The following is an 18,115-nucleotide window of genomic DNA, read 5'->3' on the forward strand; positions in this document are numbered from 1 at the left end:
CACTTAGATATCAGTCTGGACAGACTGACTGACAGAACTTTGACTTTTGTTTTTTTTTTTTAGTTAATCTATGTACTCCTACAGCAAACAACAGCAGTTTAATATTCAAATTTGCCTAAATCTATTCAGTATGCACAAATAAACATATTCTGTGTATTTACACTTTGTCAGGGGGACATATTTCACAAATAGTGCCGGTTAATATGTACAAATTGCCCCATGCATATTGTAATTCATACACATGAATAATTTCAGTTTGTATGTGACCTTCAGTGGAGATAATTTATGAGGTTCCATCTTAAACCGGAGCAGTTCATTCCTTATTCATAAGTTTTCCCCCCACTCAGCCCTCAAAAGTTAGAGGATATTAACGGTGACTGAAAGAAATTTTTGCCTTGATAAGTACTTCAGTCATCTAAGAGTTCACAGATACAGGAAGCAACATACAAAAATGATTTTTTAAATTACTAGAAAGAAATCAAACATGTTGGACATTCATGTGTAAATGTGTCGATGATTCCTCTTGCTCAGAACCTGGATTGTGTGTTTGATAAAAGGGAGACTTGGAAAGCTCTTAAACAACACTGTCCCCTGTTGGTGGAGTCCGACGAACTCAGTGACCTCAACAGAAGAAAAAGCAGCAAACAAACCGAGAAACACAGCAAGACGGCAGCTTTCGTTTAAAGTCTCTTATTTAATATTAAATACAGAACTCTCTATAAATGTAACATTTATCCACATATAAAAGCCTGTGTCACTATTTACACTCAGGTCCTATCGTACAAACAATCCTATTCAAAAACGTCTCTTTCCCCTTCCAGCAGTGATTGTCACAGTGTTTCCTTCACATGTATTGGATTGTTTAGGAATGTCAATACGAGAACTTTATTGCTAAGCTCATCAAGATATTAACAACTTCACAAATGCCCATTTGACCATTTTTGCTGAAAAGAGACCTTCTCAAACCGGGACGTCTCTTGGTTTTAGAAGTGCATCCGACCTGCCACGTCTTCACACCAGTAATAAAAACCACTTTGTTTTCTCAGAATTTTGGTTCAAAGTGAAAAGTGATGTAGCGACATTCAGTGTTTCTGAGATAAACGGTGTGACAGAAGTGAACTTGCCCTTTTCAGTGTAAAGTAAATGCTTGTGTAGGACATGACCTCTCTGTGCACCTAAACCAGGAGCCTGCGACCCAAAGCTTCATGTCTAACTACGATGAGCTAGAAACGCACAAACACAGTAGCTTGTTAAAGAATTTGTTTCTCCAAAAAATGAGAGTGACTGATGACAAAGACGTCAAGTACTGTAAAACCAAAGCCACCGAGTGAGCTCATTCCTCCACCTTGGATTTCCTCTTGGAGGTTCTGGGTTTGGCGTCGTCGGACTCTACAGGTTCTGGGGATCCTGGAGGGTCGGTGGGCGGGCTGGGGGCGTCGTCCACATCAGGCTCTGAGTCAGCGGCCGTGGAGGGGCCTTTAGAAACACCTGGAAAAAAACAAGAGAGTTGATGCCATTTTGTTACAGTAAAAGTTATTTTATCGTACTGCGACTGAACATCACACCGTGGCATGTTTCTATCATATCCAGCAGTATCAAACATAAATCACACTCTACATTAGAGGTGTAGTGTGATAGAAATACAAGTTAATATCTACATTTATGCTTTTACTTGTGTGTAATCACCTGAACATAGGAACCATTATGTTTTTCTCACCTTAAAAGGAACCTTTGCACTGCCGTGTTTCTACAGTAGCCCAGAATGGACAAACTTGTCACATTATTTGTGTTTTCGGTGGACAACTTAGGTTCTCCTACACACTTGGAAGCGGGTGAAATCCCAAAGTCCACACTTCCAGACTCACAGACCTTGAAGCGTGTTACCATCAAGTGTGCAGAGGCTTAAAACTGTCCCACTGTCATGTGCATGAGGGCTCGCTCAGAGACATTTCGTACTTTTCTGCAGACTTTGACAGAATTACCCACAGTTTAACTTTGTCACGTTAAACAAGGGGAAGCCAGGACATGAAGGAACAAGCACAGGAGGAGCAACCAACCCCAATATTTAGATTAAACTACAAGACAAAAGAAGTTTAGATCCAAGTGTAAACATATGGCTCACTGGTGATCTTGTGTTGCAGTTTGTCCTTGATGGTATGATAATGAATTCCAAATATACAAATGTGCTTCAAAAGGTTCTCTATTTTGGGGTGTAACTGTAGACTATAAAGCCTTATGTCACTGTCCACAAAAACTCAAATGTTTGAAGCAATCCAAGAAAAAAGGAGAGAAAGGCTTCAAGCTGGCTGCTGTTGCTCTGGGACAGTGTGTCCATCCAGCTCTGGTGGCAGAAGCAGCCAAATGTGGCTTTGAACTGTTGCCCCATGAACCTCAGGTGCCACCTGTGCTGTGTGGATGGTGCATTGTCCTGGAGCAACAGCACAGCAGCACAAACATTTCCTCTTCTTGCAAAGAAATGACGACAACAATTGAGTTTTTGTGGTCAGCACAGTTATGCCCCAAAATGGGAGTTTCCAGGTGAGGCTGGGAATTTCTTGAAGTGCCTTTGTACTTTCCCTTAAGTGCCCTGGCTGTAAAGAAATGTAAAAAATCTAAAATAAAAACGCCAAACTGTATGACACATGTTGTGGCACCATCGAGGTAACATGATAGTTCTGTCACAAAGTGCTGTCTCAGTCCTGTTTATCCCATTTCGATCCCTTGCAGCCTCTCACATTCATACTGAGAAGGTTTTAGTGCTCAGGACCAAAGGTGGGGATTGGAATTGGGCCGAGAAAGGTGAGGTGAGAAGTCATTTGGCTGCAGTCTGCAACCTCAGTGCCAGATGGCACAAAATCCTTCACACTGGACCTTTAAAGTACGGTCACCTTGCAAATGTGTTCAGACACAGTCTCAACCTGGCTGCAGGTCACAGTTCACCTTTTATTCAACTTTGTTCAACAACAGATCTCAGCAGAAACACTGATGCACCGAAAATGTCATTGTTCTAGTACCAAGTTACAAACTGCCACGTCACGATGGCAACGCAACAAAAAAAACTATTATATAGGTTGAAGCCATTAAAAGACATTATTTCAGAGTGCATTTAACCTGCTTTAATCAGAGTCTCTTGAGATAAACTGCCTCTTGTTCAAGTGAAATCTGTCCCAAAAATGTCAACATCAAAGATCAGGTTCATATTTTTCAACTGTGACATCTCACAGATCTGCAGTTCAGACTGGCTTGTTTAAACGGTGCAATTTCATCTCATTAAAAAGTTGCTGAAGCTCTAAGCAGTATCAGTTGGATGATGATAACAGCACATTTGCGACATCTGTAATGACAAAATTTGCCCCATGGCCAAACTGTTCTTAGCTTTTGTAATACCTCCCTCTTGGTTAACACAACAGCTGTACTGCAGAAAGCTGCTGAATACCAGCATAACAATCAGAACTTAGCGTTTAAAGACTTGCTTTGTTTGCATTTGTTCTAATATGTTTCTTAATCGCATTTAACTGTGACAAATGGTTCTAAAACCACATTTTAGTCCAGCACAGTTTGTGAGGCTTCTTTATAAACCCAAGCCAAGTTCCAGGTGTAATTAGATTTCCATAAACAGTCAGGACTTTTCATGCAGTTTAACACTGACTAGCTGTAAAACACACAACATTTACATTCTATACGCGTGTATTCAAACAAAGTGGTCGTTAAACATTAGCTTTTGAGTGTTAGAAAGCAGCGAGCTTGTCAGACGTGTCATTATGTAAAATGGCATTTTTACCAAACATGGATGCTTTGTTCTGGTGTTATTCACTAACAGCTAACACATAAGTGGTGGAAAACGCAGCCCATAGGCTCTTGTGAAGAAAAGCACTCCTGTCCACTCACCTCTGAGAGCTGTAAGCCGCTGCAATCACTTCACAGTAGCCATGAATTTATTAGCTTACCAGTGTGTCATTTTTCCACACTACTGAGCTTCTTTTGTTGCCAAGAATATACAGTATACAGGCGAGAGGTTGGCTTCTTTTTCACATTTTCCATTTTGCCTTAACCCATATATTCAATCTGCTACAGTACTGAGGGCGAGAGACTGTGAACATACAGGGAAGAGATATTTTTATGTTCTCATTTTAAATGAAAAATTGGGCTTTGGTTTAATGGAGAGAGGTGGAGGCTGTGAAATTTGTCTTCACCTTCACCGCCAGTGTTACACTGGACTTCGGGGATGAATATTTTTTCCCTCATTTTGAATTTCTGAGATATTCGACCTGGCTTGGGTTTGTCAGGTTTTGCACTTACTTGTCACCTTTAGCATGACAGATAATTTACCGACAGTTGTACACAAACCACCCTGTACCTGTCGGTAGCTGGATGTTCTTGTTGTAGCTTGCAGCTGAAGACATGGCCTGACCCAGTGCTTGGTTAGTGCCGAGGGGAGCACCGGGGGTTTTGGTGGATGCTGCTGAGTTTGGTTTGGATTTGGAGTCTTTGCCTGGTTTAGTCCACACCAGACTCTCTGTCACCTGCAGGGCAGCTCCCATCTTCTGAGCCATGTCCATCAGCTGTTGGTGATTAAAAGACGAGGTTTGGTAAAAAAGTAATGATGTATCATGGCAACTGACTCTCTAGCACAGACTGTGTATCAAAAATAGATGTAGGCTGCAGGTTTTAAAAGTGAAGCCAATGTGAAAGTGTCCTAAACGGGCATTCTTTTTCGTGGCCAGCAGGGAGCGACGCCTGTGGCTGCAAAAACAAGTCAAAGTCTACAGGAAAATTACCTGAATTTTCTCTTGATTTGTTACTCCAGTAAACATCTCCTAATGAGTTTATGGTCTCTGTTACCACTTTCAAGTCTCCTTTCATACAACAAGTAAAGTATGGTGCCATGCAGAATAACATAGATGATAAAGCGGGGCATGTTTTATTGCAATTGACAAATTGCTACCATATGAGTGTACAAACTGTCCTCATGGTCTCCAAAAAAGAAGGTGGCAACGGGTAAATTCCAAACTTCAGGCTTCAAAACCGTAGTCAACATACCAAGGGGTGGTGTCACCGCGACCACATCTATGTATTTATACATACAAACTATGCTTTACAGACATCAACATCAACAACAGGACCTACAGTACCTCAGAATCAAATTCAAAGTTGCTGCTGCTGTCTCGAAGTAGGTTGACTTTCCTCTCCATCTCCTGATATTGATCCAGAGCTCCCTTCTTGTCGCCATGATTATAGAGGAAGATTGCAAAGTTCAGGTTAACCAAGGGGTTCGATCTGTAGGAAATTGATCACCAAGGAAGAGAAAAAAAAAAACAGTGATCTGATACTGTTTCAACTGAAGATTAATAGAAAACTCAAAGAAGGGTGTAAGACAGGCTCACTCGTCCAGCGTCACAGCTTGTTCATATGCTCTGGTGGCGTTCTCAACATCCTCCAAGTTGGTCAGAGCCACTGTGAAACATTAATATGTGATAGAAATTATTGTCAAATACAAGAGCAGGAGAATAAGACATCTTAAATGTGAATGCACGAGCAAACATTGTCAACATGTTGAGATTGTTGAAAATTGTTTAAATAAGATAGGCTGTAATGACACAGTCATCGCAAGGAATTTGTTTAAGCAGAAGGATTTTCAGCAAAATTAAACAGATGCCACCATTTTTGCCGTCACAGATTTTCTCTACAGAGGCAGAATTAAATCCTGACTGATTTCTTTGTCTTTCTTTCTCAGTACCTGCCAGCAACATGTAGAGCTCCCCCATTCGTGGGTTCAGATTGATGGCTGCACTGAGGAAGTGGAAGGCAGAGGCGTACTGCTGCATGGTCAGGTGAACCAGTCCCAGGTTGTACAACACTTTCCAGTCAAAAGGAGACAAGTAGTGGGCTCGCTTCAGGCAGCTGATGGCCTGCGGGAGGAAAGGAAAAGTCTTCAGTACCGTTAGACAAATATGTTAATAATATATGAAGAAAAACAACCGAAGAAACAGGAGATTCTGAGCGATGGTGGATTTAAAATACTTCGGGGATGCATGGACCAAGTTAAGCAGCAATACATATACTGATTATTATTTCATATTAAGCTATAAAATATTCATACTGATACTAAATTTTGATCTATAGTGAATTTTTATTGACCAACAGGTTTCCTCTAGGTGGAAGTGACAAAAGACGATAGTATGTTGTGTTATAGATGGAAAGCACATATTACTATTTCTGTGTTTTTTTACATGTTCATGAATACGTCATGTCCACAGTTATTCAGACCATTCGTCAGTAATCAGTGGCTTCATCTTTCACCACGTCAAATAAACAAATAAAATCAACTAAAATCCATGGGGATTTTGTACCACTCTTTCTTGTGATGATCTCCAGGTCTTTGGGGTTGAAGGCTTCTTTGGCATCACTCTGCTCTTCAGTTCCCTCGTCATATTCTCGATGGGATTCAGGTCTGATATTGCTTTCTGTTGACCACTCCTTGACCACTCTGGCTATATGTTTCAGATCATTGTCTTGTTGGAAGGTTCAGTTCTGCTCAGGGACGAGTTTTTCTGCAGACTGTCTGATGTTTTCCTCCAGAATCGTCATGTCGTCCTCACTTTGACAAGTTCACCATGCCCACTGGCTGAAAACAAAATATTACATTTCCACCACCATGCTTAACTGTGTGGATGGGTTTTTTGGGTCAAAGACTTCTCCTTTGTTTCACCGAATTAAATCCATGTCTCTGTATCCAAACCACGCCACTTGCATCTCGTCCGCCACCACAGAATTGTTGATCAAAACTTTCTTCTGTGTCCAGGTGAGCTTTTGTGTGTCCGTCCTGAAGAAGTGGAGTCCTCTTTGGCCGGCATCCTTGGAGACCAGATTTGGTAAATGTCTGATTGAGATGTTGGTACCAGAATTGCTCAGATTCATCAGGGTGGCCGTGGTGCTGATTCTTGGCCTCTCACATTATCCTTCTAACCAACAGAGGGGTTGCTTTTGGCTTCCGATCAGATTTCTATTTGAGATTTCTCACAGTTTGGAGCTCCTTGAACTTTTGGATGATGCTTTGCTCTGTGGCTACTGGCACTTGAAAACACTTGAATATGTCTTTGTAGCCTTTATAGCCACAATGCACAACTGTCTCTCAGTGATGGACCTTAATATCAAGCTCACTCAGCTCTTTGATTGCAGCCATGACTCGCAATCGACAAGTAACTGAGTAGAAAGCCACTGCATCAGCTGTTCTATATTTGACATCTCTTAGAACTCTGTTGAACATGGTTGACGTTACCAGGACCAGTTGAAATTGTATGGAAAGTGCATTTGCTCAAAAATTTGTTTCAAAGGCTACAAATCATTTGGGACATGGGATTTTAAATTCAAAATGTAAAAACAAAAACAGAGCATGTGTAAAAATGTATCATTAACATCTTTGACACAATGTCTTACCTTCATTTGTCACTTGTTTAACTATTAAATTCACTATTAATCACTGTTTGGTATGGATAATAATAACATTGGGCTTAACAGTATCTGCTGTGTCTCTGCCTCTCAGACTGATTAGTTGGTTTAATATCTTTTATGGTGAAAACTGTCAGTTTAGAGTAACTGGCCCGCTCGCTGATGTAAGCGAAAAGTTTCGAGCACAGCAGACCTAGGAAAGCTTTTATGTTAAATACTGTACGGTATATACACAGGCCTGCTCAAAGTACTGCAGTATAAAGTGCCTGAACCGTGTTTTCTATAAAGATTAAAGGTCCAGTCCAAGGTTGGTGTACAAATTACAGTGAGCAGTCCTGATTTGTGGGTTTGTCTCAGCAGTTTTCCACTCCTCACTTGAAAACCAAAAAAAACAGAAAAACAAGCAAACTCGAAGACAGCATTACTCACAGCTACGTATTTCTTTTTGCCAAAGAAGCACATGCCGATGTTGTTCCAGAGAGGAGGGCTCTCGGGCACAGCACATGCTGCAACTCTGTACTTGTTCATGGCCACATCAAAGTCACCATGGGTCTGCATCATGCTGCCTGCAGCCAGGATGGCCTGGGAATAAAAACAATGATTAGAGAGATATTAAAGGAAGATATAACCTTGATGAAAGATGAAAGTACAACTGTAACATCTGACAGAGGCTGACCTTATATGAACTGCTTTTAAAGAAGTCCTACGCACTGTGCTCAAGTGGCCTACCAACAAACAACATTTTTGCCCAAGTGTAATGTTTGTTCAAGTGCCCACATACCTTATAATTGTTGGGGTCAAAAGTGAGGGCATTCCCAAGGTGCTCAAAAGCTTTTTGGTATTTCCCAAGCTGACAAAAAAAATGAAACACTGTTGTCACTCTTATGGTTCAGTGCTCATCACTTGTGTACATAATATTACTAAAATGTTATAAAAAAATGAAACCTACCTGCAGAAACAGCAGCCCAAGAGTAGTCAGGAGATCCGTATTCTCTGGAGAGAATCTAAATAGAGAACGAGTCAAGTTGAATGAAAAATGTCACTTTAGGAACATCTATGTCTGCAATTACATTTAATGCCTGCACTTATTCTTGAGCAAACATAGTTGATATTCAGGGAATCTGCTGATTATTCAATCAGGCTTTGATACAGCATAATTGTGGAGTATTAATTATGACCTGTGGGGGGACGATGTGGCTCCAAGAAAAATTCTGGAGAAGATTCGGATCGGCACTAAAATAAGACTCACAGTGGTATGTCTCATTAAAAGCGACACCAGTATAGGGGAACTTGATTAATTCATTTACCCCCAACAGGAGGTAGCCATAATGAGCTCTATTACAGACACTGATGTCATTTCCTTATTTGCGCCATGGCCTCATGTTTAAATATTCAACACGTGAATAGAGATGGAAAGAAACAGAAATCACACAGAAGTGAAAAGAAGGCGGATTAAAATGTGGCAAAGCTGGAGCTTTGAGTTAGATCGAAGGAGGACCACTTAGTGAAGCGAGCTCCAGAGACAGCAAATCATCAGATAAATAAAGATGGAATAACTTAAAAGTAACCAACCGCCTCTGAAAGAGCATATTTAATGGCAGTGTCGGACAGCTTTAATGTATTGACAGAATGCTACCATGAAGAAAATGTTGTGCTGACTTTCAGTTCCTTAGCTTGAAACGTAATAATTAAAACAGACTAATGTATAAGTCGGTGGAGAAAACTTAAACATAAACATAGAACCACTGAGGCAGTCCATCATTCCATATACTGAATTATTGGTTAATTAAAGACAATCCGGTCATTGATTTCACCCCTAAAAACTCTAAAAACTTGATGAAAATTACATGTTTTTACATTTTATCCATTAAAATAATCCTTTCCTGCCTTTAAATGGCTGAGGTAGAACTTTAAGCTGCCTGATTTCAAATCTGCAGATCCATCCTGCCTCTCTCCACTCATCCCTTTGCTACTTCCTACAGCTTCAAAACATCAGCTCACCTACAACTCTGCTAAAACTACTCTAAACAAAGGCAAAATGTAACACTGGAGTTAGCAATAAGTGTTAGAACCAGAAAGCTATTCTAGAGAAAAATAATGACACAGAATGCTCCACCCTGCAAGCTGACAGGATTGGTTCCTTCCACCTATGAAACCCTGGAAGTCTGAATTTTTGATGCAGTCCAGCTCCAGAAATAATCAGCCCTGGTGTTGCCTGCTTATTTCGGTCATTAGGATTCATCTAGCGTATTAAAAAAAACACCTTGTAGGCCTGTCAACAAGTTTAAAACTTGATTTTCACCAGAGGGGATCTTTAAAATCCATAAACTCTGGTTTATTGTCTCCTCAGTGCTTGTTAGCATTGTTAACATGTACACTTTACTCACTCCACTGCTCTCTTGTACACTTCAATGGCCTTGTCAGTTTCTGCAGCCAGCAGGTGAACCTTCCCGAGCATCATGAACGTCTTATCGTGCTTATTTATTTGTAGAGCTATGTTTAGGTGCTCCTCAGCCTGACAGAGACAGAAGATCAAAATGATTAAATCCTCGCAGTATGACTCCAGCTTGCACTGTATAATGTTGGAAATGTAACATACTCACATTTTTAAAGTCTTTGATGAAGAAGTAGCACACGCCCAGATTATGACTGATCTCCTAGGGTGAGAAAATGTCACATCTGACATGGATCGTTGTTGCACACTAATTGAACAGGCTGAGTTAAAATTAATTTCCAAATATAACAGTTCTGTGGAATAAAAATTCTGCAGCATTACTGACAGAGAGGATAGTTCAAATCTCCAAGTCTGAGAGTGATTAATGGTCCTGCCAGACCAGTTTAACACAACTTTCATAGGCTCCATAGTAAAAACAGCCCTGGGTCAGTTTGGAAGTGCAACCATGAAGTTGTTTTTGATAAATTGTCGTACGAGTGAGAAAAAGAGGTTCAGTCGGGGCTTTTCCCAACCTAAATGTGGGGAGAATTTGTTCAGAGAACTTCATGCTGTGTTTTTAGAGTAAAAAGATTCCAGGGCTGCTAAACACTTTCCCTTAGAAACTTAAAGACAAAGCAGAAACTCAGCACTAGGGTGTTTCTTTTCTTTTTACCCAGTCTTTCTCGTTGAGCCTTGCAGCTTCACGATAGAACTCAATAGCTGCTTTGTGCTTTCCCAGAAGAAATCTACGGAAAGAATAAACAAAAATAATCCACGTCAGAAATTGACCCATTTTAATCACAGCATGCTGAATAACTATCCACAGTCCCTGGGGGTGTATTCATTTATCGTACAGCATCGGTAGTAGAAGTTCTGACCTGCAGCTCGGCGTATACGCGTCTCTGCTATGTCTGTATTGTCAGCTAATGGTGGAGGCTTGATGCACTCATGCAGCAGACTCACAGTGATCGGGCCACTTGCTTGAGATTGTCAGTGCTGCTGGGATTAAGGATGGCGCAGCTCTGAAACAGCTCCAGGGACTGCTGGATCTTGCCCTCAAGACGCAAGATTAATGCTGTGGCAAGACATAAAAAAAGCACACACACAAAAAAGGATCTTCATCTACTTTGAGGAGATTAAAAAAAAACATTAAGAATCAAAGGCACAGCATGGGGTCCATAGAGCAGATTTTGGAAAACCAAATGATGTACCGGGGAGCTTTGGCACCGTTTTCTGCAGCTGTTAATTAATACCAAACACGATAACCATATGAGAGGAAAGGGTTGCTATGAGAATGAAGGCTCACCTTGAACATATATGGCATATTCACACATGCCATTAGTCTCCTGCAGCTGTTCTTTGATGATCACCTACAAGGACACAGTACGGAAGACCATTTCTACAACTGAGGCAAATGTGGTTTCCAACATGTGCAGAATGAAAAGCTATTTTGCTCGATACAATTAGGATTCAAACCCTGCTGAATACCAGCGTGAATGACTTTCTAAACAAGTTGCAGTCCTGGCCAAGACTTGATAGATACAGAGGAACAGTACAGTCTGTTCTGTACATCTACATCTTCACAAGCATGACGAGTGTGTCTCGTTATCGCCTTACTTCAGTTACATCTTCTAAAAGAAAGCGAGTGTTGCAGTAACATGTCTTACAAGTGCAGAGATTCTATTGAGTATCTACCAGTTTCATGTGGGAATACACTGGTTAATATGGTGACCAAGGTTATAATAAGTGTCACAAAGAGCCGTGCACGTGGCAGAAGCTCATTATATTTATTTTCACTGGGAGTCTTCAAGTCAGGCGGACCAACACTGAGGACAGATGCAGGTCAATGGCCGGCTGAACCGCAGGGAGGATGAAGTCACTTTACCTTACAGGTTTCATAGTCTTTGCGGATGTAGTGCTGGTGGATGAGCCAGTTTCTCCTCTCCACAATTGGAAGCTCTGGAGCTGGACGGACAAACAAAAAAAAATTAAGAATTAAGAAAAAGAGCTTCTAATCTTATTATGCTTCACTGCGCAAATAATGTTTTATTTAGTTGATAGCTGAGTGATTAATCCTGAATGTGCCCTCCTTTTGCAGCCATTAGTAAGTCTCTCATCTGACAGTTAACACAGATGTAACGCTGCAACCCAAATCCACAGGCTAAGTTTAAGTCAATTCACCAGACACACTGTAAATCTCAGCTTGTTAGCGACTTTTTATTTATGAACAGACGGCTCAGACTATTAAGAGCTATGTCTGTTTGGACTGCTTTTTTAATGTATGCAGTCCTTTCTAATTTGACACCTGAATAAATAATCCCTGAAAGCGCCCTCCCTCTGCAGTCACCAGCAAGTCTTTGATCTGACAGTTAACATAGATGTTAACACTTCAACCAAAAACCCCAGGCTAAACTATAATCAATTCACCAGCCGCGCTGTAAATGTCACCTTGTAAGCAAGTTTTTCGTTACAAACACAGCTTTTTTTTTTCCCTGTCTCTCTTTTTTTTTTTTAATGTCTCTGGAGGTTGAGATATTCTTCTGGTTGCCAGGGCAACAATGTCTCTCGCAAGCCAGGTGCTTGTGACAGACAGAGAGGGTATAGAGACGTACTCAAACAGGGAGGCTGGAGGAATGAGCAGCACAATGCAAAGCCAGCTTAAGAAAGGGTTAGGTAACCTGAAGAACCGAGCCACAATGCTCCAAGTCTTCTTCCCAGTGGAGTACAACATTTCATTTCACAAGGAAGCAAACGTAATTCCAATTCAAGCAAGTTTGATTCTGGTAATCCTGTTATCTTGCACCTACTACCTTCCTCTGAGGCTAAAAATAAGATTCAAGGCAATGTGAAATAAAGTGCCAGGCTTTGAGACTGCCACTGACATTGGAGGGGGGGATATCATTAACGAAGTGCCTCTGTTAAAAATACAGTGTGAATTACACCAAAGCTCCCTTCTGTTTTTATCTGTCAGCACTTCAAGCGGTGCTCTGCTGATTTGCCGCTAGAACTGGAGCCTATTCCAGATACTTCACAGAAATCCTCTCCATCGCCGAGTGTGAAGCTGCTCGGGCTACACACGTCGGCGGCGGCGAGATTCGGAATGGTCCTATTTGTAGCGACCTAATCCGCTTTCTTCCTGCTGAGACAGCAATAATATTCTTGTCTCTGGGTTTCAGCTGTGGTCCTGTGGTGTTCCAGTGTCCACATACATAAAGCGGGAGCAGATTTGGAGAGGAGAGGTGGGATGCATGTGTGACATATACTCCTACAACTACTGGAGGAAAGACGGTTAGAAAGGAGCAGAGAAGAAGAGCCCAGCAGGAGGTCTCCTAAATATGCTCCTGTGGAAAACTTCATCCCAAACATGGAGGAATATTCTCATTGTTATATTTGATCTGGCCTAAGCTAAGACAGCTTTGCCTTCCATGTGTTTCAACCATCTGTTAAAAGGGGATAAGAGCAGAGGAGACGCATGCTGAGATCAAAAGACACATGGGGAGAACGTAATGAAATTTATGATGAAAATTATTTTGGAAGTTCTACCACCAAAAAAACTTCAAAAAAACCCTTCATCTTGTCAAGTCATTTAGTCTCACATTGAGCTGCTGACACTTTTTTTTTTTTTTTTTAAGGAACATGCCAGAAAAAGAGTGTCAGTATTTTTGGGGGGAAAAAAAAGAAGAAAAAAACAGACAGATTGCCACATTAGCGCCAAGAAACTGACATTAGATTCTGTTAAACTGAAACATGCGGTGCTGGAAACAGGTGACATGACCTTATGCTACTGGCAGTTTGATTTGCAGCTTTAAAGGAAACTCATTTTAGGTCTTTCCAGTGGGCAGGCACAGATTTTTCGCAACACTTTCTGGGTGTTAACCGCTAAGAATGTGGGAACTGCATTGCACAAAATCTATTAAATACCGTAATGTACTTGTTGTGCATAACATAATTAAGTTTGCGTGTGCATTAAATGACCCTAATTACATTTCATGACGGTAATTACAGAATGAGTAGGACTTCGGTAGCTTATGGACACAATTAAACTGCGCTTCACTGCTTTTTATTTGATTATTACAAATGTTTAGACTTTTGAGTAACAAGGTGGTTTTGCTTCCTGCTTGCATTTATGTGACTTTGGAGCAGATTTCATCATCCAGTCACAGTTTGAATCCTGAGCTCCATATAGGCTATAAACTACAACACACTTTATACTTAGAGAACTTGTTGTGTGACTAGTTTTATGTGCACGGCATAATGAAGTCACAATTCCCTGTAGATTAAGCTATGAAGTTCATGCACCTGACAGCCACGCTATTTTTAACTCGGCAGTGGCTTTTAACAATTGTGTTTTTACGTTAATGTATGTTCCAGTTTTTTGAATCTATGCCCACGTACACACCTGACATACTGCAGTTTCTTCCAGCTTTACATATACCCTGATGAGGATGAAATGCTTCTCAAATTTGACTTAGTTACGGAGCTTTTTTTCCTGCCTCTATTACATGAAGTGATTAAAACCCCAATCTTTACCGTCTGTTTTTATTGCCTCATTACTCAGTCATCTTTCTTAACACTATCAGGTTTTCATTTGATTTCTCTCCTAAGAAGGCTCCAGTCAGGGCTTGTGTGTCATGTGAAAGATCACTGCAGGGAAATACAATGCAATACCATACCATACCATAGCATGTACCTAATTGCTTCCAGAGGGCTTGCATTCTCAGCAGCACTGATGATAATTACAAAGCTCTATAAAACAAAACAAAAGCAAAAAGGTCTAATCTATGGGCATCAGCATTAACTGGTTAATGGGGCATTAGGCCGCAATTATGATGACAAAATATCCTCACTGAGCAACAAACATTTTCCACTCAGAGAAATATCTGGAACATGCCTCAGCGGCACACTGTATGCAAAGCTTCTTTCTTTTAGAGACGGCAGACAGAAGGGAGAGGGCGACCTCTGCAGGCCGATTAGCTCCAAACTCTTTTACTATTGTTTGCCAATCACAGACACACTAATGACAAAACGATGGGTGCTGTGGAATGAAATGTGCCGTATGAAAGGGATTCTGTAAAATGCTTGCTGTACCTTTGGGTGCACGGCGTTTCTTGGCTTCAGAAGGTGTTAGAAGCTGAAACACATGAGACACAACACGATCAGATAAATGACAGCATACTGAAGACACAGCAGATGATTACTGGACACAATACATCAGTGGTTTCCATGAATCATGACCACGTGTGGTGGGCCACACCAAAACAGATTAGCCTCACCATAAAAAGCTGATAAAGAACTACCAGTATGTGGATATGCAGGTTAACAGACTGATTGGAATGTCTGCTGGAACGGTGTGTTCTGGGTGCAGATGAGTCAAATGTTAGATATATTTTATATATATAACATTAAGGTCTTCTGTCACTAGATAAAGACTTCATGAAGCTGTCTGAGCTGAGGCATGTATAACACGAAGACGCTCATTTGCCCACTCCAGTCTGTGCAATATTTATTTATTGACGCAAGCTTTTGATAAAGGGCCAAGCAACTCTGACCCAGAGCTTGCTCAAGAGTGTGCCAGAGCTTTTACTGTCACTAAAGATTCAATTTAAAAAGGCTGCATTAGAGGTACAACTATGTAAGTCACTGAGCAGGCTGAGGATATTTTCTGGAAGTCTTTAGCAGACAGGCTAAGTTCTCATTCTATTTGTTGCACAATATTAAATGCATTCCACAAGCTGTTGATTTAAATCAAGATATGCAGACTTTTTATTGACATGAGTGCCGGAGACATGGTGATTCAGCTCTGTGCTCATTTCGATCAGTTAATTTCTACACTGAATAAAGTCAAAGCAATTGTTGAGTTCTGCAAGGCATGAGGAAAATATCCTATATTTAATTCAATAAATAAATCCATAAACCTATCTTAAATTACCTGATAATAGCAAGGAATTTTCTCTGTTCTGAGTTCACAGTGTTCAGTGTAGAACTGAAAACTGTGTTTTTCTATAAGTTTCCTCTAAATACCACTTCCTGATAAAGTACAATTTAATAAGACTTTATAAGCTTCAATCAATATCTTTAGCAATGATCAATAAAGAATTTACCAACGCGATACAGATCAGCACATCATTAACAGGAACTACTTTGCAGCTGCCAGATCTGTCAAAGTTATTCACAGAGGACATCTGAACCAGAATCCATTTAGAAAATTCTTACTAATATTTACAACTGCAGACTTATTATAGAATCACATTTATTAGCACATATGTAGAGTTTGACTAAGTCTTGATATGTATGCAAAAACTGAAACAGCAGCAAGAACACTGTAATAAATGTGAAGATTGGATGTATTTGTTTTATGTTACGTTTTTAGGTTGATAAGGTCCCAATGTGCTGTTTAATAAAGACTCTCTTCAATCAATGTGCCCTTTTTAAATTAATTTTAAAGTGCACTGATGGGATTGTGTGCTTCTATTTGGTACTGATGCAGCTAAAATTGGTGGTAGACCATTTTTACATGATTTCTAACAAATGAGTTTTAATGAACTATTAGCAATTGCTCTTCACTCACTTGAGTGAAAATAAAGCATTGGTTCTACAATCTATCAAGTCTGCAGTTTGTAAATGTTAATAAGTCATTATGGGGGTCTCTCTGATGAATTAAAGAGATCTCTAAATAGACAATCACAGTGACATTCTGCTGGTGGAGTGTAAACAATTTAGCAACCTAATATGAATGGCTTCTAACTGATCAATAAAGCATTCTATAAACTGTTCCCAAGCACTCACTCAAATCTTTGGATTTGTTGGGTCACAGTATATAATAGGAAGGGCTTTAAGCTTAATATTTTAAATAATCAGATACATTTCTATTACATAGGTGTACTTTTTTTGAACTGAGCCTTGTTGAAAAGTCGTACCATTTGTCCTGGCTTCAGCACATCAAACAAAGGTATGTTGTGATTATGTAAAAAATACTAAATATTTTAAAATGAGTAAAAAATCTTGCTGAAACATAAAAGCTTCAAAAGTCCAGAGGCTTATGAATTCATTAAAATAAATTAGTTTATCGTTGATGTGAATTGGTGCCACATGAACATTTAAACAGGTTACTCTCAAAAAACAAAAAAGGCACAACACAATAAGGACAGAAGAGTAATTCATGCCTGTATGTGTGTTGACTGAGCAGGGATAATCTACATTATTTGAAAGCAATACAGAATGCAGCCTAACTGCATTACTTTCCATTATATTTGGAATTGCCACCTGGTGCCTGAAATTTGTGTTATTGCCTTCACATAAATACAGACATATCTACCATAAATAGATGCAGGAAATGAACTAACTGTTGCAGAAAATTAAGGGTGTGAGGCTCAAAGATGAATGTGCACCCCCAGAGCTTAAATTACATTTATACCCACACTGTGTTTTATACAACATTGTAGTGTTCTAACCTTAATATTTAAGTTAGTCAGGGAAATGACTATTATGTATAGTATTTCAGGGCTTTTAATTTTTTTTGTTTAATCATTATTTCACTTTGAAGTCGCTTAAGATTAAAATCCCCTTTTCGAGGGAGACCTGGCTGAGAGGGTGTACCATTATAAAGTTACAAATACTATGACATCAAGCATGACACAAGTAACATGGGACAAAAGTAGAACACATTCAAACAACCAGGGGATTATGATATGCAAACTAAAAGGCATTTTATCTTTTGATCAGAGCTTTGAACTGTCCCAGCTGTAACCTTAATATGTAGTCTGTTAAATGTGTGTGATAATTAATACTGTGGGTTCTTCTCTTTATTATTTAAACTTGCCAGGAAAGTATGTAACATTGATGTTATTTCTCTATTAGAAAGCAGCACATAAATACAATGAGAAGTGTCACTTATTAGCACTTTCAAAAACTGTGCCGTGTCAAAAAGTAGTAGCACTTTAGTTCTGTGTCACAGACTTTCTAAAAAGCGAATTAAAACGCAGGATTTGTGCACGTCTCACTGATCACATGTATTTTCTGGTCAGTCATTAGACTGAGAAGAACAGCAGCTGGTTCACATTAGTGGGCGACCTGCGCATGCGCAATCCCTTTCGCTTCCAATGTTTATTCCCCATATTTTCCTCACTTGTGGATCACTTCGAGTGCAAACCCTGACGTTTTGGTAGAGCAGCTTATAAATAATATATGTAGATATTATGACATAATAAACGCTACAGTAATAACTCAACAGAG

At 40.0% G+C, this 18,115-nt stretch overlaps 1 protein-coding gene across 2 annotated transcripts in view; it reads right to left on the reverse strand.

Moving 5' to 3' along the window:
* Positions 1-674: 674 nt before the first annotated feature.
* Positions 675-18,115, reverse strand: part of bbs4 (Bardet-Biedl syndrome 4) — a 28,486-nt gene continuing 11,045 nt past the window's right edge. For both annotated transcript variants that reach the window (XM_008300296.1, XM_008300295.1), the window contains 15 exons: positions 14,972-15,014; positions 11,769-11,848; positions 11,190-11,253; positions 10,847-10,958; positions 10,557-10,629; positions 10,053-10,106; positions 9,837-9,964; positions 8,399-8,453; positions 8,231-8,299; positions 7,879-8,031; positions 5,738-5,909; positions 5,385-5,454; positions 5,133-5,277; positions 4,358-4,562; positions 675-1,488 (listed from right to left, as the gene is read on the reverse strand). In XM_008300296.1, the coding sequence (XP_008298518.1) occupies positions 1,334-1,488; positions 4,358-4,562; positions 5,133-5,277; positions 5,385-5,454; positions 5,738-5,909; positions 7,879-8,031; positions 8,231-8,299; positions 8,399-8,453; positions 9,837-9,964; positions 10,053-10,106; positions 10,557-10,629; positions 10,847-10,958; positions 11,190-11,253; positions 11,769-11,848; positions 14,972-15,014 (1,578 nt within the window). In that variant the 3' untranslated portion in view covers positions 675-1,333. The remainder of the gene's footprint in view (positions 1,489-4,357; positions 4,563-5,132; positions 5,278-5,384; positions 5,455-5,737; positions 5,910-7,878; positions 8,032-8,230; positions 8,300-8,398; positions 8,454-9,836; positions 9,965-10,052; positions 10,107-10,556; positions 10,630-10,846; positions 10,959-11,189; positions 11,254-11,768; positions 11,849-14,971; positions 15,015-18,115) is intronic.

Source organism: Stegastes partitus, unplaced genomic scaffold (assembly GCF_000690725.1).
Source record: "Stegastes partitus isolate 25-593 unplaced genomic scaffold, Stegastes_partitus-1.0.2 Scaffold1522, whole genome shotgun sequence".
In the NCBI taxonomy this organism is placed as follows: Eukaryota; Metazoa; Chordata; class Actinopteri; family Pomacentridae; genus Stegastes; species Stegastes partitus.